Genomic DNA, 27,521 nt, shown 5'->3' on the forward strand with positions numbered 1-27,521 from the left:
CACACACGTTTAATTTTAACATATTTACTTTGGTGAAGGTTGCTAAAAAGCCATTTGTAAACCAAAGCAAAATAGAAGCAGCTGCGCTGAGTGTAGCTAACGAGGAGCAATGTGGCCCACAAAGAGAACAAATGGGCAAAAAAAACAAACTTTTAGGGGATTAGATGCTGTTTAAAGAATAGGTCTGTGGAGTCCTCCCTTCAGAGGTTTGTGCAGGCCTAGCAGTGTAGGCCCCAATCCATAATCCTCCTGCAGGCACACCTGTAGAGGAGACTATAAAGACCCAGAACTGAACTGAGTCAAACATCAAGCTTCAAGAAATCTCTCCACAGCAGCTCCACAGCCTGCCAGCCTGCTGCTGCTGCTCGGCCTCTCTCAGGCACTCCCTCTCCTGGAGGAAGGAGGAGAAGAAGGCCCAGACACTGTCAACATCACCATCAGGGTTCTGACCGCGAACAACGGCACAGATGAGATTCTGCTGGAAGGAGACCAGAACCAGAAACACCATGATGGTTCCAGAACTGCATGTGGAGGAAAGCCTCCCAACGGCTTGGTGATGATCCCCTTTACCGTGAGCAGTGAATTGACCAGCTGGGAGAGGCAGAAGGTGGACTCCGCCATGAAGGCCTTCCACAGCAGGACCTGCCTCCGCTTCGTCTGCCGTCAGAACAACTACGACTACATTTTCTCTGACATCTGTTTCACAAAAACTGTAAAAATTACATCAGTGAGCCACACTGTTGCACTGGGTTCCTTCATTACCATGAACACGGACACTGTTTACTTTCAATCAATTCCACTTTGGGCTTCAACGCCCTGACGTGAATACTAGATCAGTGATTCGCAAACAGAAGGTGGGCTATCTGTGCCCTATAGGGGTTAGGCTACCTCTGCAGATACCAAGTTGCATCTGGAGACGTTAAGGTTGGCTCAATTGATTTTACAAATTAGAAGTAACGATTGAATAACAAAAAATATATGTAAACACCGCTAAAACACCTGAGCATATCTTGCAATGAAGAAATGTGAACACATTCTAAGCAAGCATGCAGACGAGCTATCTAAAAGCAATGGATAGGCGAAACGTTAAATAAATAGTTACTAGTGATGATATATGGTTGAAAAGGTTAGCTAAAAGTAATGGTTGGGATAGATAGCTAAAAGCAACGGTTGGGATAGATAGCTAAAAGTAATGGCTAAATTGTTGAATTGAGCTTCAGCCTCACTCATTAGTTGCTGCGGCCAACAAAATGCAAGCTTAGCCAAAACAAAACATTGACAGTTCATTTGAATGAAAGAAATATTTCGACAATATCCAAATTAAATAAAATCCAGTTGTAAAATTCAAATGAATACATTTGTAACATGACGGGAGGTGTCCATGAAGAGGGAGGCCTCCTTGAGTTCATCTATAGGGCTGTGGTGGGGCTACGCTACATCTGACAAAAAAGGTCAGGAACCACTGCACGAAACAGGACCAGTGGCCTTCAGGTAACATAAAAATGCGAAAGGCCCTATCTAGAGCTAGTGTTTGTTTTGTCCGTTCTGGGCTACTGTAGAAACATGGCGGTGCAAAATGGTGGACTTGGTGAAGAGGACTCAGTCCTTATGTAGATATAAATGACTCATTAAGCGATTGTTCATTAGTGAAAAGATAGTTATGATTATTATATTCACAAAATCATTTTGCATCTGCTCTGTCAATCAGAGCTGTCGGCTGTTCGTAGCCTCAGGCTCTTCTGGATCAAGGGCTTTGATATTGGCCTGCTCCCGGCCTCTGGGCGGCAGCCCAGCTAGTACACACTGCGCCTGCGATTCACCTGGACTCCGACTCCCTGAAGGATCGTCTATGGGGAGCTGCTCACACGGTCAAAACCAGATCATTACCGAGACTAAGGACAAGTCAAACATTTTCAAAAATTAAAAACTTACGACGAAATGGTTGATCACAGATAAGTTGGAACAACTCTTGGTTCTGTGGGACTGTAGCCAACACATTTAGTGTGTGTTTACTGATACTACAACAGAACACTAAAACATTTGGGAAATATCCTTATTTGCTTTCTTTTCGGTTCCAACGAAGCAGAAAGCCCTACTTTATTAAAACGCATTAGCAGATTAACAGTTGCTAACGAGAGATATCAGTAACAATAATGGTAATGATAATAATTCTCAGAACAATTTCATGATGAGCGATGACGCTTTGGAATGGAATGATATCACAGAAAGAATGAAAAGATATGATCCAAACATTCTCTTAAGATTTCAGTGTGCCACCATATATAACCATATTTTTTGATTTAATGCCATGCCCTATATACCCTTTTTCATGAAAATTTGTATGTTATCATACTATCATTTAATTCCGATACAGAGGGTGAAGTGTCATAGAAATCGAGCCGAAGTAACCAACCAACCAACCAACCAACCAACCAGGCTTCCTGTCGGTGTGGAAACTGCTTCCTGCTGCTCTGCAGTTTGCTCACTAGCAATGTTTTATGCTGGTAACCAGTTAAACACTATGTTGCCCATTAGACCCCTTCATGCCATCTCCCCCAAGACACACACAGCTGAGCATTCTCAGGTCGGATATTGAGTTATAACAAGTCTTTTGAGACCGATCAGCCGCTGTATTTGTAGCTCATCAGAATGCATGTGCCACATCACGTTAGTCCCCACGTGTGAACCGTGATTTTACTTGGTAATTCTGAGACGTCTGGCTGCCTATACATATTCATGCTGAGCCTATAGGTGTCAGATTGAGATGTCCTTCCTGTGTCCTTGACAGCGGGTTATTAATATTGAATACCTAAGTCAACATTATAACTAGATGAATGGATATGCAGGTCATCGTCTGCCACATTCTCTATACCCTCTGTCCTCAAGACAATTGGACAAATCATCAAATTATTTGATGTGCTTTACACATTGTGTAGGATATTATTTGTATCTTGCATTGGGCAGTTAAAGGATGTTTGGTTTGTTTCTCTGGAGATAGTGTTATTTTAAGTGTTAATAGACAGCAACTCTAAATGCTGACATCTTCGGTTTCTAATCCGGTCAATCATCAAATGCTAATATAAATATTATGGGATTTCGTAATGTATTGCATGAGAGCAGTTTTCCTCTAATTTCACTCATTTAAGAGGCTGAGAGCCCACGCGCTCCGACTTAAAAGCCATAAATCCCAGGGTATTACTCTGAACGCCAACATCTTAACTAGTCCAATTCTCCAATCCCTAAATTGGTGCGGCTGTTGTTGCTCGTGGCTGGTTTTAAAATCTTTCCTCCTGCTCCTGAGCGGTGTGTGCAGCCCGGTACCAGAGGTTTGTCTGGCTGCTGTGCTTGATAGGATGCTGGCTGCAGGCATCTCGTCACAGCAGCTGAGAGGAGGTCGCCGAGGTCCTCCTGCTCGCGGCGACGCCCGTGGGCCATCAACACAGCGGGGAGCCCGGGTGCCGGTGAGGTCTCACACAGCCTCGCTTCATGAAACTCTAATGAAGAGAGGGGGCTAGGAAAATGTGCTGCTAGACGCCCACAATCCTGCAGCACGGGGAGGAGAAGTACAGTGTGCAGCGGAATTCAAAGAGACGCAGTATACAGAGCTGAGACACAGAGGTAGTAAATTGTAATTGTGTGCATTTATTGCGGTTAGAAATGAGAGATACATAGTCTTCAAATCAGGGATTGTCATTAATAAATAAAGTTAAGAGTGTACAGATCTGGTCCCATCCCATTTGCAAGCAAAGAATAAAACACCACAGAACACAGGATAAATGAAAAATGTAAAACTAAATGTAGGCACTCATCTTTCATGTAAAAATAAGTCCATACTGTCACGTTGAAGTAAAATCAGTCAGTCAATATTGTATGCGCATTGCTCTTCATCTACTTTAAAAGGTTAATGTAAGAAATAAAAGAATATGATGCACAATATTTGCTACCAACGTATGTTGCTGTATGGACAAAGGCACAATAATAGTTACCTCAATCCATCATAATGTTTAAAACCTTGTACTTTAAAATGCAACTATTTTATATGAAAAAGCCTCATGATGACTTGCACTTTTTAAAGAAACCCATAATGAAATTAACTTTCATCCCAGCAACAATTGTGTTATTTTTTTCCACATTTTTGGAATGCAAGTATAGACATCTATCATCATAAATGAGGTAAACATATACACACAAATGTTACATACCAAACACATTCAGTATAATACAAACTGATATTTCAGCTGGTTTCAGGAGGACACACATATAAAATAAAGCAGCTTCTGATTGATTGGCTTAAAGAGTAAACTGTACAAACAACACAACATCTTCCATCTTTTGAAATAATATTACATATTGCTCTTCTGTAATCCTCAATCTGGACTTCTTTGGCTGAAAAGTCTTTGGGTGCTGGTTGTTGTGAGCGGTGCCGAGCTGTGTATCACCACAGTGAATTAAGATTCAAACCTACCGCACCCCAAGACAGGCAGGTCCTCTGGAAACTGTTTTTGAGTAGAAGGTCTACAGGACTTTTTTCTTCCGGCTGCCTCTCATCTCACTGTAGTGAGCCTTTTAGGAAATAAGAAAAAGAGAATAATAGTGGGAAGTTTTTAACCAATAAGGCATTACTTTTTGTTCAACTTGTAGTGCTTTTATTTAATAACTATTGCAAGGCAAATAACATTTTCACTGAAGAAGTGTGTGATGATTGTACTGCCGCTACTGAGCAGGATGACCATAGTCATTGCACAGACAGAATAACAGTGGTCAGCTGAGAAACTACAGAGAGTCACAGTCACTAAACCCAGAGGCCCAAGGGCATCCGAGCAGGAGAGGGAGGAGGCAAATGGGGTCAAACAGCTTAGAGAGAAAAGGGCAGAGAGAGCGAGAGAGAGGAGGGTGAAGAGGAGAGACTACGACAGGTAAAAAGAGAGAAGACAGAGAGGAAATAAAGGAAGAGTGTTTCTTCTGTTTACATGGAAGAGAAGAGATTGTTCATACTTACAAAAAGGGCCAAAAAAAGCCATCAATGCAAAATCCTGCAACCTTCATCACAAAGTGTTTTTTTACTATTACAGTGATGTGAATTATTCTAGAAAATCAGCTCAAACGTATTTATTTTTGGTGGATGTGAGTTGGAGGAGTTACAGTGTGCAGACTGATGGGGGGGGGGGGGGGGGGGGGGGTTCATACAGGAGACACCAGCAGCGGCGTCTCCTGTCCCGGCCTGGGAACAGCCTGCCCTGCAAGGCAACCAAGCAGCAGACCTCCACCAGGGATGTATCACGACCGAAACACAACAGAAATTATACGGGGCTACATAATTATACAGATGAAGCTAATTATACAGACACGAGTGATGAATGCCTGGGAGTTGTTTTAGCAAAATGCAAAGCTAGCGGGCTCTGGGATTTGGGGCTTCCTGGCCGGCTGATCCAGTGGGGCTTACCTTTTGCACATCTGAAGGCACTCTCATCAGGAAATCAAGCACCTCATTGTTGTCAATGCTGTACGGGTTCCGTAATTTCTTGGTGAATTTATTGATACCTAAAACAGAAATTCACACCAACGTATCATTAGCACTAGTCTCTTGTGGCTGCGCTCCTCGTTTCCACACAAAGAAATACCTGCGGAGGAGACTCACGCTGTCCAAGAAACGTTGCACGCAGTACTACGGCTTGTGCCTTTTCTTCTTCTTTTACTTTCACTTTTTAGGCTCAAAGACTTTTTACACTCAAGTCGTTTAGACAATAATCCTATCCAGTCGAGACTTTTAACAATAGGATACGCTTCAATTCATACAGTACTAACATTATAAGCAGCTAGTGTAAAGGAGATAATGGGGAAGAACTCTATGAACTATGACAGCAAATTAGACCAGTTAGTGGACGGATGGGATGATGCAGTCAGGTAAAATAAAGACAAACACACACGTCCATACAAAAAAACAGTCGACATTACAGAAAGTGAGACTCACCCCATATTAAAACTACATAGCGAACAGGGACGTAGTATGTAAGGATTGTTGCAATGACAAAGATCAGGAAAGCCAGGCTGGACAGGAACGGCACCGACCAGTTGAACGTGCTGATGAATAAAGATCGTAAACATCAGTAAGTGTTGAGGAAGAACGTTTGTCGCAACTTAATTTACTGACTGTACATAAAATACAGTACGTAATAGGAAAATGTAATTGAGGCCCCTCTAATGCCGACTTTATTTTCCTTTAATAATCACGTGAGAGGAAAATTAAAATATTTAGGAAATAGTACATTTCACTATTACGATCCATGAAACACTCTCGCTGAAATACAAATAAAAGTGGTGAGCTGTAATTCACAACGGATCTTTAATTCATACTTTTTAATCCTCTCCCCAAAACAGGCAATCTCGTCCAGCAGGGTCTGAAGGGTGATGATTGTGTCTTGGACCATGTGGATTTTCTCCATCAGCCCTCTTCTCTCGGACTCCTACAGCACAAAAGAAAACTAAGTACTCCAGACAGTCCACAACAGAAAGTTTGGAAAGGTGTGTTAACTTCTCCTATTTGCTATTTCAGTATGTATTAGTGGGGAATTTCATTGAGGGGAGATCATTTTCAGCAGCTAATTGTATTAGAATTTCAAAAAAAAGTACACATCTAAAAAATAAAAGGTTGGACCTTCATGGATCTAATAAAAGGTTTGTGCTGGATAGATAGTTGCTATAACATCTGGTGACAGACTGTCAGACGCGCAGCTCATTAAATTACTCTTGAAAGTATCATCCGTACCAAATAACACAGGTAAACCGTTAATACGTGTACAAACAGTTTAAATCAAAGGACTTTTGTTAGTTTACATCAATGTAATGTAATTGTAAATGATGATTTGGTCACAGCAACTTTCAGAAACAAAAATAAACCCTTGTGAAATAAGAGGTTAAAGTATTATTTATCACACTGAATAAATAAAACTATTCTGAAGTAGATCAAATATGATTCTCATAAATATCTTGATTTGAATTGGTTTGTAGTAATTTGCTTTTACAGCTTTATCTGGTCAGAGATATCGGAGACATTCTCAAGGCCACAGATTTCCTCCCTACCAGAGTTAATAACAATAATAATAATAATAATAATAATAATATTATTATTTAATAATGCCAATCCAAGTGTCTCAGAGAAAGACACCAAAACACTGAAAGACTCCTAAATGCCGCTAAGGATAAGAGCGTCTGCAAAATGTCAATGTAAAGGCAGATACTTCAGCAAATTAAAAAAGGCTTTTTCAAGTGAATGCTCTTCAGAATGGGATTGGACTTAACATTATGAAAGAGACGAGGTACTGTTCTCAGACTAGTCCAGATCCCAGGAGGGAAGAATGGCTTTAAAGTAAACCGAGGAGACCAGACTCTCTGAAGATCTCCGGAGCGAGAGACAGAAGATGAGACGGCGACGCGGCCACATGTCTACATCAAACACGGGGAGGCCGAGGGAGGGTTAGAGGACTAAATAAAGGAGTGGGGGTGGTGGTTATCAGGGGACTGTTTACTGGCCAAAGCCATGGTCTTTGTCACCATGTGATCAATGCGATATATGTTTGCTTCTGCTCAGAAACGCTGTGAGGGATTGCTGGCTCACTGCCATCCAGACGGAGGAGACGAGCCTGGGAAAAGAGCTGTAGAGGGCGATCAAACCTGGGATGTTCCACGTGCACAGTGACCATCAGTCTCGAAAAAACCACATGCAAGACAATTTAGTTTCACCTCAGTCAAATATCCATCAAACCTCCTCACTGCCCTAAACCACTTCAGCCATTTCAGGGTCATGTTCCCACTGAAACCAGTATGAGAACCACTTTACATCAGGACGACGCAGGCCATTCAAAACGTCTACAATAAACTGCTGTCATTCTGGAGGAATATTTCATTGCCTAAAAGCATTGTCACACTTTCAACACCAACTTTCAAAACGAGCTTTGAAAAAGCATGTCTAAGTGCTGTCATTAGTTCCATATTGATGGTATTATATGGTGTGTTAGGCTCAGGGACTTTCCCAAATGCAGCAGAACCTTCCCCCCCCATCCCTCTATTAGCATATGAATGTGTTGTGACATGCGGAAACGGGCTGTTGAGGTCTTCATTAAGCCCAAATGTCTTTTGGTAAGTTTAGAAAAAAAAAAATGTATATACAACTCGTGGCTGGCAGGAACCACAATGCTTCTGAGGATTTAGCACTGAATAAAAAGCTTAGTCAGATAAAATCATAGATCATAGGCAGACACCTTTGTCAACATGTCCAATAAAGCTAACTTCTTTTCTATTCATTGGCATATAGAAATACAAATGTCAACAAATAACTGTAAAAAAAAAAGAAAAAAAAAAGAAACATTTACACATACCTTCTCATCATCCTCATCTTCATCCCCCAAATCCATGTTGTCCTGAAAAAAAAAAGAACTGTATTCATAGAGTGGAGATTTCCTACACTATAAACCTTGTCTCATTTTGACTCTGCATTAACTCCAGTGTGCTCAGGGGGTCGTCATCTGACAAAGTGCAGGGATCAGCGGTGACCCTGAGGTCAGCCTCCAAAAACACTCTGCAGGACAGCGGACTGACGGCCCATGTTGGCTTTGTTCACAACAAACCAAGGCAACTGAAGGACAACTCGCACTGCTATACCAGAATACGCGATGGCGGCAGTAATCAATGATTTTTATATGAACAGTGGATCACATGATTACGTGTATAAGAAAGGTGTTGCTCAGTGTGACAAACCCACAGAGAATTATCCCCCGACTCTGCAGTTCCCGTCGGCTCTGCTGAGTTTTACCATCGTGAAGCTCTAGTTCTCCCTCACAGCAGTGTTTTTGGCTGCACTTACACGAACCTTAGCATGCAGTTGATGCTCCCATTATCGGACATGCATGTAAGATGATTTCAATGTCTCATGATGGATCCGTTTGTTGTTGTAAACAGTTTAATATTCTGTAGTATTGGCAATACAGCATATTCATTATGGCTGAATCGATTAGTTGATTGACATAATTAAATATTGATAGTTGATTAACAAAAATTCAGAACACCTCATTGGGCTCAAAACACTTTTTTTTCACAATTTTCTGGCTTTTAATAGTCTGAACAATTCATTCATTAATAACGAATGGAGATAATAACCATTATCGTTACAGCCCTACATGGTTGTAAATCAGCACATATTTCACATATTTCACAACACAATAAAGCACATTGTTGTCTGAACAGTGCACTGTGTATGTAATTTGCTATAACCTATAGTCTGTGTCTAACCGTGTACAGTAAATACAGCTGCTACTCCACACCGAGCAACAGACAAGATGCAACATCCTTATTTTCTGTGAAACGGAGACCGGTCTCAGTGGGGGAAATAGCACTGTGAATTTTGACCTTTTCAAAGCTGAGTGGTGAAAACTTTGTCTAATTTGACCAGTCACAACAAGAAGAGGGCTACAGACCAATTAGAGTGAAGAAGAGGAAGGATTCTAGACAATAACCAGAAGCCGACTTTAAAATAAAAGAAAGGAAGTAGCAGTGTTAGTCAGGGACGAGCAAATTAGCGGAGTCAATGATGATATGTTGCATTAGTCTATTCAGTGAGTTTTCTATGCTTATGTATTATGTGTTATTTTATTATTATGTAGCTAGGTGCAGCTAGTTGCTATGGAAACAAACCAGCGTTTAATTAGGAGAACAAAATGTGGTGGAGGTAGCTGTTCTTCTACTAAATATAAAATTTAAAAAAAGGAGTCTGAACAGGAATCAGCAGGTCACATGGCAGAAGGAGGAGAAGATGGACGAGGCTGACGAAGCGGCTCTGGACTCACCAAGTCCTGACTGACCCGACCGGACTGGATCTGGACGTAGTTCCACGAGATGAGCAGCATCAGGAAGAGGGGCAGCATGTAAAACTCCCAGTGCCACACCGTCACCAAGAACACCTGCAGGCAGTAGGGGCACAGAGGTCAGATATCAGCGAGTGGGGGGTGCGAGTATGAAACAGGCTGCTCTTCATTAAGTCACATCCAAAGACATTTTCAATAGTTCCAGAATCCCCGCTAGCTAAAGGTTGATCCAATCTACTATTGATTTAATTAGCAGTGGTCAAGCTGATGAAGGCTACCCCGCCACTATCAAAGCCTTGCTTCCTACGTACATTTTCTGTTATTTTGCATACGCTGTGCAGGGCCACCACCCTGCTCAGCTGGACTGGGTCTCCCTCCACCCCCTGTATATGCACTGACATTAACCACATACGTCTAATTGATCTGCCTCTCTCATCTTGTGTACATTAAAGACGACCACGCGATTGACTGCAGCCACAGGGGGTGTCTGTGTGCGAATATGTCATTAACATCCGTAATGGCACTTGTGATGGACATTCCACCTGTGCGTGGCTCAGGTAAAATGGATAAGAGGGATAAAGAAAAATGGCCTGCGATGGCTCAATGGCACTGGCGATGAAATAATCCCGTCGGAGAGGCAGCGCCGGCCAAAATGGCAGAGCGCCACAAGGCGTGGGGAAGGGTTTACAGGTTTTTATCTGCTAATAAAAATAGAAGTGGACATCTGGTAAAGACATCGCTCTCCTCTGAGGCACCAACTGACATAAAAGATGGCAGATCCTAACCTCGCCACCACCACCACCGCCGCCACTACCAACATCAGCTTTAATGTGCAAAAAGCCAAGCATGCTCTTGTCTGTGTTATCACGCGCCAAAACAGGGCCTGGGAGAGGAGATGAAACCAATTCCTCGCTGAAAGGGTTATGTTTTATTAGAGAGGACTTTGTAATGACAGGGGGAGCCGGGACAGAGGGAAAGCCAAGTCACGCTTTGGTGGAAATGTATACCCAGCTCATAAAGATTGAGATAACTGCAGCCCATTTCGGCTTGAGAGGCATTACACAGTCTCCGACCGCAAAAAGGGAGCTCTGGAAATACAATCCAGATCAGGGAGACCGGGGGGGGGGGGGGGACCTAGAGCTACTGAACTGAAGGCTAGCGCATTTTCAGAATGCGGATTTCTACACTTATGCTCGGCGAAGGGTTCGCATGGCACGCCGGTAATCCAAGAGCACGGAAATGACCGACATCATTCACAACATTCATTGTTTTAAAGCGGGGCCACGGAACCTTTGCTGAACAGCAGCTTCTGATTATTATGGATAATTATGGTATAATGCTAAAAGTGGAGAAGAGTCATAAAGTCAGTAAACCATAATATCTACCCAAACATTTGCCACCATAAGCTACTGGTCATACCAGACCAAGTGGCTGTAGCAGCAAAACCCCCCTGAGTGAATTGAGCAATAGTGCTTGTATTAGGGTTAGTTTCCCCAATATACAAATTTGTCCCCAGTATTTGTAATGACATCAAATGCTTATATATTATTGATGTTATATTTCAAAATTTCAAAAAAGTTAAAACAGCAAGTCCCACCACCTTCTACGTATGTGGTCTATTATAGTTCAATGGGTAGAGGCACCAACACTGCCAGGATTGTGGCTTCTCACTGGGATAACCCCGTAACATCTGAAGCATACCGCACTGTCTAAAAACGCTCCGACAATCGGCAGATGTTGCAGGAATCCTGTCATGTAGAGCGAAGCTTTGCTCATGTGGAGATATTAGGCATTTTAGACATTTATTTCTTCTCACTGAGGCTTGAAATGGCAGGGTGCGTTAGTGTGAAAACACGAGTACAGATGGTACTGTCTCTCAAACACTGAGATGCAGTGGGAGGACGTGTGTGCACATTGTGCGCTTGTTCATGCTTGCATGATTTGTGATAGAGTGTGTGTGTGTGTGTGTGTGTGTGTGTGTGTGTGTCTGATCTGTCAAGCAAAACAACAATATTATCCCTAATAGTTAACTGTATATATATATATATGTATATATATATATATATATATATATATATATATATAAGAGGGGGGGATTGGGTATTCCTAATGAGTTCTGTTCCATTGTGAGCACCTGTGCATTAACTAGAGTGTAAATCTTTTCCTTGTAGGCACTTTCTGATGACAGTACACTGCCTGCTGACCCCGTCCTGGACCACACAGTTTCTAGAGGTCCAAGTGATCCGAAATTACAAATCTAAATGCGTGACTCAAAGCTAAAAGCGTGGCTTTTGTTTAGATAGCAGCTCTGTGCTGCAGCTCCCAGTTTTCACAGCAAATTGAACAAACTGTACTATTGGCTGGCGTACAGTATGCCTTGACAAGTCTTTGCAAAACTTTAGTGCCATCTACAGGACGGTAGTCGCAAAAACAAAAAGAACTTTCCATGACCTTGATTGCCTGCATAGTTAATGCACAACTTGCTGTGTGCCATTTCAATCGAGCTATGATCTGGGAGAGAACGATGTCAAAAAGATCAGCACCCACTCTACTTTACAGTTTAAAGACAAGGCCTGAGAGGCTTCTCCCGTGCGTCTGTCTCCGCATTTGCTGAACACTTGTATTCAACAATGGGAGGATGGAGAATAAGCCTTATCTCTGAAGAGCCTTTTAATTGGACTTCTGTCTGCATAATGGTGTCTAAATCAAACCGTGCGCAGATTGGACGGAGGGTTAATGAGTTGTCAGGGAAGTAGAACGAAAATAGACTCTATCTCGACTCCACTGGGACTCTACTCTCTCCAGCTGAGGCTTAGCTCTGGATCCACGAGACACACAAACACCGAAAGCGTCCACTCCAGCGCTAGAGATGGGGCCGAGCCTGCGTTTCTGCTGAGCCCAACGGCGCATTGATTAACAATCTCGCTGGGAGAGTTCAAGTAGGGGATAGCCAGACTGCGGTCGTCTTCCGCAGCTTGGGGGGGGGGGGGGGGGGGTGGAAGAGAGAAAACAGAGGGTAATGCAGATAGCATGTTGATAAGCAGTTAAAGCACTTCACCAGGAAGGCTAGCAGGCTCCTCTGAACGCTCTCCCACTGGAAGCAGCTTTTGATGTACTGCAAAGTCGACTTGATAGCCCTGTACAGCGTCTGAACACGCAGCACGTTCCTGGCCAGCAGCTGAAAGATACAGATGAACACGCAACACACATAAATATTACAGTAGTTATGTTTAAAATGTGTATAAAAGTGCTCAAAATTATGTTTTATTGTGTATAGGTTCATACAGGAAAATATTCCTGCCCACTGCTATTAGACTGTACAACAAATCACCTCTGGCCAGATCATCCTTCACATGACTACACACTGCTGCACTGCTGCTTGCTGTTGGTTGATCTTTGCACTACTGATTTTTACCTAGTTAGTTCATTTAACACCATTCTATTTTAATGAATATATTGTGCATTTTTCATACTTAATAAGTTTACTCTGTTACTCTTTGCTGCTGTAACATACACATTTCCCCCTGGGGAAGAATAAAGCATCTATCTATTTTTCCTTTTTTGTGAATTCATGCCAAACAGGAAACGGCCAGTCAGCTAGTGTAATAGTGGAGAAGCTGGTAGGTTTTGGCATGGATGAGCCATTGTGGTCAGGAAGCAAAAAATGTCAGTAATCTGACCTGATTTTGTCAACCAAGACTTTCAACATGAAAACAGAAGGAAACCCCGCACATTGCGATGCGAGTGCTCAGTGTGTAAGCCAATTTTGGCGTTAGCGAGCAATGTATTGTCTGAAAACAATGAGTCTTTGTGGGAAGTACAGACAGTCAGGCACCCTGTCTCGCACCCTGTCTTGCACACTGTATATCAAACTAACGTAGCAGAACAGTGGACACAAACTAAGTCACAGTTGGGGTCAATTAAAGCTCAATTCAACTAATTCAGGCAATGTGAAGGCAAAGTAAAACATTCCAACTTGTTCATTAACCATGTTTTTTTAAAAATGTTTAGTTCATGAAGAGCCAATTGATAATAAACATCGACAACAACTTGTTTTCTACCTCTTTCTCTCTTAGCTCCTTTTTCAATTATCCAAGCATCACATGATTATTGTCACAAGTGCAGTGACCTCTGACCTTCGCCCTCTTTACTGTTGGTTGTTTGTAACGTTTAACACTATGGAGTTTAAAGCTCTAAACAATCATTTTCATAAGCAATTAATCTACTCATACATTTCTTAAGTAAATAATTCATTGTTTGGTCGATAAATGTCAAAAAGTTCTATCATCCTCGGACCCCTTGTTTTTTCCCTACCAACTGTCTGAAATCCAAAGATATTCAATTTAGTATCATGAGAGAAAGTAACAAATGTCAGTCGATCAAGTATTTGACTTGTCGAAGAACGGATCCAGCACTAATGGATTTGATGGGTATTCTACCCTTTGTATGTAAGTGTACGCTGCTCCAGATGAATACAAATCTGTTCAAATCTATATGTCCCGTGTGTTATCAAATGTATTTTTTTTTTTGACTGATGATTCCCCAATCCTGTTTTATACAGAAAATGTATCAGAGCGGCATCAAACCTTTTTGGAAAATTTGGGATTATCCTCCATGAATCTTCTCTCCCTTGGTTGGAAGGTTCTTATACTTGCTCTGACCTAATAAAAAAAAAAAGTATTTTTATTATAGTCATGAAGCAATAAGAAGCAGACAGAATGGGGGCCTATCTTTCACAGCCATCATGTCCTCATTGCAGGCTGAACTCTTACTTACAGGGTTAAAAATAACCTCCAGGTCCAGAGTGATGGTCCCCTTCGACAGCCCACCTAAGTCCTCTTTCTTCAGCGGGAAGGCGATCTGCTGTCCCCTGCGGATCTGCAGGACAGAAAGGGCGTCAGGTGCTGAACTCATCCATGAACCTGACCATCAGTCATGCTGCATTACATCTTAGCGAGTCTTTAACGCACTGGAGTGTTATCGCCCTCTTCACTTTAATTTAGACACAGAGTGTAAATAGATTAGTCTACTGTCCGCATGACGGACTCTTATTGAGGTAGTGAGTACCGAGAGCAGGGGAATGACAACTTTTCCCAAGAAGTCTGGCGCCTTGTCTCCATCCTCGTCAAAGATGGTCACCACCAGAACATCATGAATGTCTTTGACAGGGCTGCGGAGACAAACAAGCAGGTCAGGTACTCCACACCAACCAGCACACACAAAACGGCCACAGTGTTCCAAGTTTTCTTAATTTGTGGTCAAACAGAATACGACGTACATACATCACGTTGTATTAATGAGAACATGTGGTGGGAGGGAATTAAAAGAGAGACTCAAACTGACAATGTATAGACTTTATTCCACTCTGGGTTGAGGCTCTTGTAGACTGTGTGGGTCTGCAGTCTGTCGTTCCCCAGCTCCAGCACACAGAAGGGATCACTCTTGCCTGCAGAACACAACAACAAAAAATACTTTCACACTGGGCTCCCTCTGTCCCGTTTAATGTAACAAAAGAACAAAAGATATTAATCCAAATGTGTGACGTACCGTTTAAATCAGCAGCCAGCAAATCTACAGCCTTGATAACTTTGATTTGAAGGAAACCAACATCACTGAGATTTTTCAGGGACCTTTTCAAACTCTGTGGGGGACAGACGGGAAGCACGGGGGTTCAGACACATTACCATAAAATAGAAAACATCAGAGAGCAACTACTGCCACCAAAAGCCTTCACAATCCTCGGTTTTCTTTGTTTTTTTAAATCATAGGATACATGAGCCAGACGTGCAGTAGTGCGAACATTTCTTTTCAAACATTTCCTATCTGGCAATGTTTGGGACACCTTGAAATAACAGTGTCAGTCTGTACATGTGCATTAATTAGCCATGTAATCTATATCATTTGTGCATGAGCCAAACAGACTTGACAAAAGAAACGAGTTTAAAGAAGTTATAGTAAATGTTGTACAGGCACTGAAATATGTTTTTGGGAAGCTGAGCCATCTGAGATTTGAGAGGGAAATAAAGCAGTGCTTTTGCATGCTATAGTTTGTTTTCGGAACATTTAAAAAAAAAAACTTGAACTGGTCAAAGATCTTCTTTGAAAACAGCATTTTGATCAATAGACCAGGTGCTTGATGAAGGCATGGAGTGGTTCGGGGATTTCTTTTCATTCCGCAGTGGAAAGGTTTCTCTTCAGAGGCTGACTTGAAATTTTAGTATTTAACTTCAATACACAAACAAGAAATACTCGCAAAACAGTACTCGCTTCTCATAGCATTGCCATGATTGATTATTCATTTCAAGCATGTTTTAAGCCACTGCAAGTTTATTTTCATACTTTTTTACCATGAACTCAAACCAGCGGCTGCGAGGGAGTCATGCTATAACAGGATATAACATCTTAATATCTATGTTATGCTTTGGATAAATGATTGATGGTAAAATGCATGATTTTTAGTTTATAGACTAAAAAATAAAGAACAGGCATTGGACTTTAAGTGCAGCTGTTGATAACAGTATCTATGAAGGATAGATTGTAATGCGCTGGTATCTTCAGTGGTGTCCTAAATATTTATCCCCCCCTCCCATCTGTAGATCATGGAGTACGGTTTACCAGCGCGGTTCACGTTGGACCCGTTTTCTTTTCAATGTGTATACTTACTCAAGACAACACAGCAGACCTTCTCAGTGCATGACCGCCTAGCTGATGTCAAAAACGGGTCGTCAAAACCTTCAGCTCGACACTGATAAGGCGCAAATCTTTGTTACTGACTCTTAGCACATTACCTGGCAGATACTGCCATCTCTTGGCCTTTCAACACAGAAAGTACTGCAATAATCCTGGAAGCAGTTTAGACTTATATGTCCTAAAGCTCACTACGTTTTTCAACCCCCCAATTGTTAAATCTAAGCACGTTTTATCATCTTCAGACTAAGACTACGTATAGGTTTGTACTAAAATCCCACTTCCTCCTCCCGGCGCTCTTGCTCAGACCAAACCCATCTTCAATCTCTGCCTCACCTTGATCTCAACTACACACCTATTAAGTTGCGTGACTCACAAGGTGAAAACAATACCAGCGATGCTGGCGCGGTTGGTAACGACCCAAATGAAAGTGTCAGATATACCGACGTGTAGGTGGTGAAGTGATGCAACCACACCGTACAGATAGAATGTATACAGCAGTGCAGGTACTGACATAGTTGTCCAGCTGATTCTGTTGTTCATGAGGTTCATCAAGCGGTGCGGCACAGAGGTCAGAGATGGAGACGCCGCTGCACGTGTTCAGTGTGATCAGGAAGACCAAGCGACCTCTCCCCTGGTCCAGGGTTTCTGTGAACAGCTGCCTCTGATTGAACGGTATCTTGGACAGGTCAACGTCACACCTGTGCACACAAACACACGTACACACAGGCCTTCACATACTGCAGCACACACATGCAGATATAGTTGCAGTCATGCAAATTAAAAAATGTACATGCACAGACATGCACAACAGTATGCACACGTACAGGGATAAAAGCAAGAATACACATGTGCAGACACCCACATACACAAGACGAACACTTACATCCTTACAGCACCAGCCGATAGTTTTTCACATTGTTCACTGCTGTACGGTGAGACTCAGCAGGCATTTGCAACATTATGCGGGCTGGAGACTTAACAACTGACACTTCGCTTAGACACAAACATGTACCGCTTCTGCACCTGACAGGACAAACACACCACTCACTGGGCTGACACTGGTCTTTGCTTCCAAATGACCAAGTGGAAAATCAAGGGCGCTGCTCTGGAAATGCCAAATCTTTTTTTGTTCCCAATGTGAGGTGTTTTTTGGCAAGGTGAATCCCATCGCTAGTTTTTTGAGACTGTTCCCATACTGGCTTTGAAGGGCAACACACACTCACACAGACACACAAGTTCAGAGTGCAGACTCACGTTCCCAAACACTCCTCGTTCCTTCGTCCTTCCTTGTACCAGAGCTCCACCTCCAGGTTTTCTGGCCTGTCAGCAAACTGGTTAAAGCTGAACCTCTCTCTCCACTGAGGGTTGGACACTTTGCAGTGATTCTGAATAAAAAAATGAGGTCAGAACATGAAACATAAAAGAAAGATATATTTTCTCATTCACATGCATGTGCTGTACAGTGCATGTTGAATTGCTGAGAGCCATTCAAATACAGATAACACAGTCGCAAAAGGCTGATTTTCCATGTTATGCTATAAATCATAGTACTATCATGCATTTAGAACATATTATTTAGAAATAAACCAGTTAACCAGTTGCAGTATGTCCAGATTTTCCAACAGATTGGTGTGTGAATGATTTGAGTCAGGAATCATCATCAGAAATTTGCATCGCACATGAAGGGCAGAAAAAGTAATTACTGTCATCTTGAACCTGCACATAAGAAAAGAAAGGAGCGTTGCGGCTCATTAGCATGTAGCTTTGATGTGTAATGGATGATGTTGCAGAATAGCGAGGCGATCACCAGCGACAGTAGCCGCAGCGCAAGAAAGGGAGCACCACTGCTAGACATCATGCAGCCGGCAGGATGAGCAGTGATCAAAGCAACTCGTGTCACACACCAAAATCCATTTTTATCTTTTTACATTGCTCCCTCTTATACATGATCTGTGACCACGTCAGAGATTATAAGGGCATTAAAACCCTAACATTTGCCCTTTTAAACTGTTTATTCTACAGCTGTATTAATGATTACTCTGGACACTATGGGATGGCAAATGTGAGTGCAAAACTAAATGCATAGTATCTACTGCATAAAATACATTATAATATAGAACGCCAATACCAAGGTAAATATACAACATTATTAATAAAGACGTTCATCATTTTTTTTTACACATTTCCAATATTTCATTTGAAACGTCTCCATCACTTTGCATGTCGTGACCAAATACATTACCAGATAAGCATGATTGTACACTTGCAACAGGAGAGGGGCAAATGACAAGGAAAGGATCAGGGAAGAAAAATATGAGTTTCTTTTAATAAAGTAAAGTGCCTAGGATTAGAGGAGGAGGAGGAGGAGAAAGGGAGCAGAGGAGGGAGAGTCTGAGGAGAAGAAAAGAGAGTGGAGGGGAGGGAGGAGTGGAGAGGGTTTAAGAACAAGTACAATTCGAGAGGAGGAGGAGGGGAGCGGAGGAGATGAAAAGCATTAGTCCTACATCCAGTACCTTGCTTTTGTGTCTCTGCTCTCCCAGTCTGAAGCGAACAAAGAGCTGACCTCCCTGAGTGTCCAGCGGCAGTTCCTGACCCTCGACCAGAGTCACTGACACAACAGAAGTCCACAGCTGACTGTTCCTCAGTGTCTCCGACTGACGAAAGCTCTGAGAAGAGCCTCCCGACTGGGATTTCAAACAAAGGAAAGAGATTCAGAATGCAAATAGAAAATTCATATGCAACACCAGAATATCTATTTACCAATCCGTCATCTTCATCAACAACACATGCACGCATCATGCAGAGACAAGAAGGACAGGACCCAAAACACAAACTCTACTGTTCACCAATAAAACACAAAGCTTATATCAGACAGCAACATGATCCGAATCCAAAGCACCCATCGGAGAGGCAGCTGAATGAAACAGCATTATCGTTCTCCTCCAGTGAAAAGAGAATTGAATCGTCCCTTCAGTTCACTGAGAGATTAGGTAAAGCCTGCAGTAGCCACAATGCAGAGCAGCGTCTTTCTTCCATATATAATAGGGAGCCATATTCTGAGATAATTAGCTGAAAGCTTACATGAAGACACCACACTGTAGGGAGATATATTTAACCCAGATTCAATTAATGCAGATCAAGCCGACAGTGATGTCCTGTCTGAATCTGTTCTGCCACACGCACAGGAGGAAAATGTTTCAATTAACAGACCGCACTGAATGCACTTGGCAGAGTACAATTAGCATCTGGGACGTGCACACAGTGGCCAATTTATTAGGTACAACTGTTCAGTAATGACAACTACTACTTCCAAACCCGCAACCATGGGAGCTGCAACTCAATCAATAAACTTGCAGAGATAGTTTGGAATGAGCAAAGATGTCAGATGTGCCGATTCCAGTACCACAGGAAGAGCTGCCCTATAAAATAAACTACAGAAATGCATTCAGCCGCTGCTCTGTGGGTGAAAAAAACACCTCTCCCGTGTGAAGTCAGAACACAACCACCACACTAATGTTATGGATGTCGCTGGCAATCTTTTGTTTTGTCAACAATGCTAAAGTCTCCATACTTCCCTTCTTCCCTATAGCCTCTCTGTGGCACTCCGTCCCAAGACCATTGGTTCCTACTGGACCAACGGTCACAAATATAGAATTGAATTTCCTTAAAGTGACACTTTTTGATGTTTGAAAAAAAATAAAAAAAATAACATGTACTTGAAAAGTCAAATTCATAAGCAATAATACATATCTGTGCTAAATTCAAAACGCTGCTATCGCTGCTAGAGGCTCACTTCTGGTCTGGTATGATCAGCAGATTGTGGCGGCTAACGTTAGCACATTTGAGATAGATGTTGCTGTAGCTGACACCACTGAGTATCAGTTTGCTGACATTGTGACTCTTCTGTGTGTGCCCTCCTCTTACACTATGGGTCTGTCAAAAATTTGCATACTATTCATATTAATGATGACGTAAAATGCAGTATGTAGTGCGTTTACTCTGCATAGTATGAGGATTTTGTGTGCATGAGAAATCCCCCGATGTTTACTAGGTTAGCGAGAATTTCTAAATGAGAGTCGTGAGACCCCAGAAATGCATTGCATGACTGTCCGATGCCGGATCGCGAGACAGCTGGTTAAAAACAAATAAACTAAAATAATTAGAAATGGCAGCGAGTTATATTAAAGGTACAGGTAAGAGGAAAAGACACAGGGAGCTCACATATATAATGTACTGTCAAAGAAATACATAATGTACAGTAAAACTAAATATTTAACACTAAAATCATTCATAGATATGACTTGCCTTGAGATAATACCGGAAAATATGAAATTGAGTGGAAGAGGTAATGCTGATTTACATTTATGAGAAACAATTTCCATTTAACGGGAGCTTGGACCGGTCACGTTGCCATCGATACGGTCATGTGATGCACAGAATACGTATTGCTCCAGTTTACTTCAGTATACACCGTGTTAGTATGTTACTACGTTTTAGATTTGACTGTTCTAACATAAATGACTCGACACATACTTAGTCTTCCTTTAAAAGGCAAATTCATGTCCTATAAAAGTATTTGGGGCAGCAGTTATTGTGCAGGAGGGCTACTTTAAATGCACAACAAATTGAGTCAAGATGTGATTCTTTATGCATACAGTATCTAAGTGACCACTGCTTGTTAATGACTTAATGTTTAATCTTAGAATTACTAAAGATATTCGTCAGATTTCGTTTGGTACAATAGACATATACTTTCTTTCATCACAACATGGTCATTTGCTGCCCTCTTGTGAAAAATAGACAAAATGATCAACTATAGCTTTAACTCTTAACAACATGTTGGTCTCTCTCTTTTAAATTCGGCAGATATCTGTAGAATGCTGACCAAACAAATTGGATTTAACTTTATGTTTGTCTTGCGTGTTCCCTCCATCATACCATAATACTTCGTTTCCTTTTTTGGGGCCATCGCTGCCGACAGGAGCATGCATGTTAGCAACAAAACAAAACAACACAGTGGTTAGTAGGACGTAGACAGGAATGGTTAGGTAAAACCATACATGTGCAATAAATACAATGCACAACAAGTGTCCTCTGTGTTGTATATTACACTGCCTCTTTTGCTGTCTCCATCTCTGAGTGACAGACTCATGTCCACCAGCACGACCCCCATGTCCACCTCCAGGCTGTTCGGGTCGTCCAAGGGCAAAGACATCTCGTTCAGCCTAAAAAAAAGAAAAGAAAAGAAGAGAACATTTCATCTTAAATTAAAGTTCAACAGATATACTTCAGAGAGGGGCAGTCCTTGGCCATGGAGGGCGCAAATCTGAGAAGTAGTGAGATGATTTACAGGATAAGAAAGCAGAAAAACACATTTCTGCAACAAAAAAAAATAAGGGGTGGGGGTTCTAATCTTTGCTAGTGAAATACAGGATGATTACATGTGGAAGACAAGGTAAAACAATCTGAATCTTTCATTGAAACAGCAAACAAATATCAAACTAAAATGAAGAACTCTCTGTTTATCTCTATGAATGTTTGTCTTTCAGGTTTTTCGACAGCCAGCCGGCCGACACAACACTTGGGTTTTATTGCTCAGGACTCAAGGAAGAGCAGTGACCAGCGTGAAGTTGTTTGGATGAGCGAAAAGAAAACTGTAAGCACCAACACACACAAGCAGAAATTGAAGGAGTAACAAACCAAACGGGTTGAGAACCACTGGTTTATTACAAACTGAAATTAAATTATACAGTCAAACAACATATTGGTCGGTAGCTTATTGCAGAAATATAATTATTAGCGTATATTTCAGCAAAGAAATAACAAGTAATAACAGTATAGAAATGCCCAAAGACATGTGCACTACATAGTTTGTCCACTAGAGAGCACTGCCAAGTTTACTGTTCAACTGCAATCTGTCCCACTAAGTAGATATCATGCCTACAGTTCTTATGAAAAATGATAGGTTAAGGAATATTTATTATGTGTTCATATATAAAAAACAACAACTAAATACTGATACATTATCATCAGAGTATTTTTAAACTCTCAAGAACCCAGTATGAGTTTATAAGCTACACAATGCATCGTCCCTTACGCTCTCACTGAGACACTCACTTGTCCATCTCCAGATCCCCCAGGGTGACAATGGCGGAGCCCATGAAGTCATCAGTGGTCAGATCACGGTCGTATACCTGTGTCACGCCAAACACCAAGAGAGTGTTAGTACAGAGAGCATCATGGAGACTATTAGTAATACAGTCGTGACACACGGCTGCAAATTGGTCTTCCCCGATGCATGGCTCTGGAGCCGCGCCAACATGTTCATCACTTCCACTGCAGGACTCTCTGTGTCAGACGAACACAACAGCAACACTCTCTTGTGGTAAAGTAATGAACTTCTAGTTACCTTGATGTACAGTTTCTGGGTCAGATCCTTCACAGGTAGGGAGAAGGTCTCATTCCATGCGGGGTTGAGGTCTTTGTAAACCACTTTGCTTTTGTAGAACGTTTTCCCGTCCAGTTTGAATTTCACATAGGGGTCGCTGGTACCTGACAAGGATTTATAGAGTACAAAACAATGCAGCTTGGATTATTTACTGAACACTCTTGCTGGTATTAGTGATGGAGATAGTGGCTGCTAGTTAACACGTTGACTAACAGACCACACTGCAGCTGGTAATTCAGCCTGAATAATAATAATAATAATACTGCTTCAGGATCTTATTAGCTGAATTGATTAATCAGACCTAAAAGAAGCGATAGTGACAGCTTGACAGAATATAGAACATCACTCCGTCTCTTTTCGCTCCGCCTCCCAAAGCACGGTTGATGTGTCATCGTGACTGACAGTAAAACAAACAGATGAAATGAGCCCGCTTCTAAGCCAGTTACCCTCGTTTCTTCCCTTCTGAGTAAGTGTACAGGTTTCTAGTAAGAGGGAGGAGCAGTCTGCTCATAGCGTCATCTCTAATGTGTCTGTACGGAGGATGTGGTTTCTTTCCTCCGCAACCGATGGGACCACAGCTTCCTGAATCAATAGCCAATCAGATTTCGGCTTCCACTGTGAAAAAGTGACTGCAGCTGAAAACTTTACTTGAGTGTGTATTAGCGTCTCATGACTACTGTATCACATGTGGATAGGAGGACAATATGTGATGGTGACTGTACCGGGATTCGGAATGCAGCATATTTTTTCAAGAAAGTGTTTTTACACAAATAATTTTCACTTCGAGGGAAAGCTAGTAAAATCTGTGACTTCTAGCTATTCTGTGGATCGACCAGCTGAGGGCAGCAGTCCATCAAAAACAGTTTAAGAACCATCACAATCAGAAGATATAAACAGAAATAGACAAACTGTAAACGAGGGCAACAAAGCTGGACAACAGGTAAAACATGCCCATCAGCAAACAGCATTCAGAGTATGCGACGCATGCAGTTCATATAATCTGATCAAAGAGCAAAAATAAAAGCGTTGGTAATGCACTGCTTTTAAAGGACTACGGTCTTAACAATAATGCAGGGGAAACCAAATCCTCCTGCGCCTTGATCCTCCCACAATCATTTTCTGCATTATCTTTTCACACAGAGCCTGGTTGTATGAACACAAAGCCACACGAGAGAGAGAGAGAGAGAGAGGAAATGTAATCCAAATACATGCCTAGAGTGAAAGACCTGCTGTAATGAATGCAGGGCGCGGCTCAGACAGGTTCTAATATGCAGTCTGGAATCCTGCCCGGCTGTTACTGGAGCTCCACAGTCAACCCACACTCGGCCGTCTTGGGTGTCCCTGGAGTCAATGACGTTGCGTATAATCAAACAGACACTCCTGGCCATCATTAGCCAGCCAAGGCTAAACACACAAACTGAGGTCAATGCAAGCGAAAACAGTGGCAGGTTCACATGTCAGAACACTCTGCTGGGCACCGATGGTCTCAACAGTCTGGTAGATTTAGGAAAGTAGAGATTCTAAAACTACTTTTTCGATGATGTCTGTGTTGTGTCAGACGTGATACAGGACACGGCAATTTTGAAATGACGATGAGTGCAACACATTCAAGCACCAGTTGCAACACGAGTGTGAGAACGCAAAAGGGTAGACTAAATGAATATGAGTGGCGGCACTTACTCACTGGGGCAGAAATGTACATGATACATGATGACATAGGTGACAAACTGTAAAAAAAAAACGTGTCAAAAGGGGACAGGAATATAAGAATAAGACCGATGTGAAAAAGTTGAACGACTAGCAGGGAAGTTAAAATGATGAAGTTCACACCAAACACCTATTTTAAAGTGATGCATGAAAAGGATTGTAATTCCACTAGTACACTTCTCATATTGTGTTTCCTATTGTATCCTGTCCATCCTGCATCGACACAGCCAGCTTCCCTGTTCAGTAATGTTGATTTAGTGTTGTTTGAATACAGACTACATGCGGACATGAACACACAAAGACAGATCGACTGTGTGCATTCAATTATTCCTTTGTAAAATGATCCGTGTCCTTTTCCTGCAACTCCGTGTTGTGTAACATCATCATCATCATCCTCCTCCTCTTCATCATCACACAGACAGATGACAAAGCTAATACAGTGGGAGTTGTTGATAGTGATAGCATTACTGAGAGCGATAGTGTTAATGTTGGTATGGTAGTTGTAGTGGAAATAGCTGTGGTGAGATGAGGCTCTTACCACAGCGGTCCCTGACGACCAGGTTTCGTCCTTCCTTCAGGTTGATGGTGAGCAGGAAGGACCTGAGAGGATGCCTGACGTTCTCCGACACATTCGGGGACTCGTTGCCCATCTCAGACTAGACACAAGACGATACATTACCATTATTAGTTTTATTACAGCGAGCAGTACATCGGATTACAATCTGACTTTCTGAACAAGTTTCAGGGCGGACTCTAAAACCATACTCTTCTCAATAGAAACATGTTATTCTACAAAACTATGGAAGTACTCCGTCAACAAAAATACGCAGAAGATTACAAATCTGGCCAGACATCGCTACAGCTTTTGATGGTTGCTACAGACACATTTCAGTCGGTATTTAAAAGGTATAGAGATGGATCTCAGCCCAATGGGGGGAGAAAAAGTCACAATCTTTTCTCGTGATAGGGTGATCATATTTTGCTATATTTAAGTCTCATGGTTTTCTGCAACTAATCTGTAAACTCGCAATAAACTGTCATTAGAGATCTAAGCACATAGGGAGAGTTTTAATTTGGTACTTGTTTATTCTAACAATTTCATAACGAAAGCTGTTCTGGGCTTTTTTTTACAACATTGTCACATATGACTGTCGCTTTGTTCTACTTTCATTTATTCATTTCAAAGTCAAAAGTTCTTCACATACTGTTGATACAATAGAAAAGGCACACTCTAGGGAAGGCTGCATGCCGTTGTATGCCGTCTATTGTCCATGCAATGGATTATTTAATCATTATTAAGCCTCTCCAGCAAACCATGTATCTTTCAGAGAATAAACCTCTGGTTGCCTGGAATCACCCGGCTCAGCGCCCCCCCCGCCCCGACACAAAAGCCAGGACGACACAAACACTGAACGCTGAACTGCACACCGCCTACTGTCCCATCATGTCCCGAACACGACACAATAATCCGGAATTAAACTTTGACTCAAGTGTGTGTCGGCCAGCGCAATGCGTAACAGCAACAAAAAAACCCACGACTACAGTGACTTGACAGAAACGGTCAGCAGCAGAGCCCTTTTAGCCACAGAGATAGCAGATAGATCTGTACTAGACAACATAGTAAATACAATCAAAATGACATCAGTTCAACAACACAGAATCTATTCAAGTTAAAGAGCCGCACTTACATTTTGGTTGTCCCCGTCTTTTAACCCGTGACCGTCGGAATCATGATTATCACACTGCGGAGACAAAGATAAACACATTTCATAACTCTATCATGTGATATATGACGAGTAAGAAATAAAACTCTTTGGCAAATTCTACCAGCAGCACAAATCCTCTGAACGTTTATTCAAAAACACCATTACACCAGAGAACACACTGATAATCTGCCCTGTTGTTCAGTTCAAAGCCACTACAACGCTGAGCCTGTGACTCCCTGTAGACTTTAAACCACGAGGAATGGAGGAATTTGTTTTTGATGAAATAGTAAAAAGAAAAAGGGATAGAATTATTCCCATGTCGAATAAACAGGAGAAAATGCATATGTTGCGACATCACTGCTTGTTGAAATACAATGTAATTCAGGAATTCTGCTGAACATGCTGAACATCAGCGTTTAGCAGGTGTGATGTTTACAAGGATTACCATTTGAGTTTGTTGTTTCAGCGCGATACGATTTACTATCAGCACCAAACACACAGTACAGCTGACGTTAATGAGAATATTAGTTGTAAAAAGGTATTTTGGTCACAAAGTAAAGTATTAAAAAAGACATTTTGATCAGCACGATGAAAAGCTAAGGATTATATATTACATAACAGTATACTAGTATAGAGTATATTACAACCTCTTTAATTTAGAATATATGAGAAAAAATACATTAAAAATGTAAAGGGATTTATTTAAAGAAGAATAACATATGGATTTACTTATTATAATTTAGTAATATAGTTTATTTATCGCAATTTTATTAATTTAATAAGTAATACAAAAATATATTTATCTATATAAATGGATATTCTTGTTGCTCTGTACAATTATATTGAGGATATGTCTGCAATGTTTGTATATTTGAATACTTTTCAATAAAGATAAAACAAAGGGATGACAATTCATAAGGGGAACATGAACGTCTGTATAAATTCGATGGTCACATGTCATGTGTACTTAACTCAAGAGCTGACTGCAAATGCCATGTCAACACAAGTCAAAAGACAAACATTCACTATTTGCTGTCACTGTCAAGCAACACAAGACTGCAAAGCCAAAAAAGCATTCTTTCTTACATTCATTTATTGAAATGAATTAATGAA

At 41.6% G+C, this 27,521-nt stretch overlaps 1 protein-coding gene across 2 annotated transcripts in view; it reads right to left on the minus strand.

Moving 5' to 3' along the window:
- Positions 1-3,628: 3,628 nt before the first annotated feature.
- The window catches only part of mctp2b (multiple C2 domains, transmembrane 2b), a 33,877-nt gene continuing 9,984 nt past the window's right edge, over positions 3,629-27,521 (minus strand). For both annotated transcript variants that reach the window (XM_079186559.1, XM_079186558.1), the window contains exons 3-23: positions 26,391-26,444; positions 25,241-25,358; positions 22,957-23,099; positions 22,665-22,741; positions 21,658-21,772; positions 21,486-21,518; positions 19,061-19,231; positions 17,802-17,932; positions 17,059-17,245; positions 15,405-15,498; positions 15,201-15,303; positions 14,925-15,027; positions 14,634-14,735; positions 14,444-14,518; positions 12,916-13,035; positions 9,840-9,953; positions 8,376-8,417; positions 6,355-6,464; positions 5,972-6,081; positions 5,444-5,541; positions 3,629-4,563 (exon numbers count right to left, since the gene is read on the minus strand). In XM_079186559.1, coding sequence (XP_079042685.1) covers positions 4,516-4,563; positions 5,444-5,541; positions 5,972-6,081; positions 6,355-6,464; positions 8,376-8,417; positions 9,840-9,953; positions 12,916-13,035; positions 14,444-14,518; positions 14,634-14,735; positions 14,925-15,027; positions 15,201-15,303; positions 15,405-15,498; positions 17,059-17,245; positions 17,802-17,932; positions 19,061-19,231; positions 21,486-21,518; positions 21,658-21,772; positions 22,665-22,741; positions 22,957-23,099; positions 25,241-25,358; positions 26,391-26,444 — 2,148 coding nt within the window. In that variant the 3' untranslated portion in view covers positions 3,629-4,515. The remainder of the gene's footprint in view (positions 4,564-5,443; positions 5,542-5,971; positions 6,082-6,354; positions 6,465-8,375; positions 8,418-9,839; positions 9,954-12,915; positions 13,036-14,443; positions 14,519-14,633; positions 14,736-14,924; positions 15,028-15,200; positions 15,304-15,404; positions 15,499-17,058; positions 17,246-17,801; positions 17,933-19,060; positions 19,232-21,485; positions 21,519-21,657; positions 21,773-22,664; positions 22,742-22,956; positions 23,100-25,240; positions 25,359-26,390; positions 26,445-27,521) is intronic.

This window comes from Pholis gunnellus, assembly GCF_910591455.1.
Source record: "Pholis gunnellus genome assembly, chromosome: 1".
In the NCBI taxonomy this organism is placed as follows: Eukaryota; Metazoa; Chordata; class Actinopteri; order Perciformes; family Pholidae; genus Pholis; species Pholis gunnellus.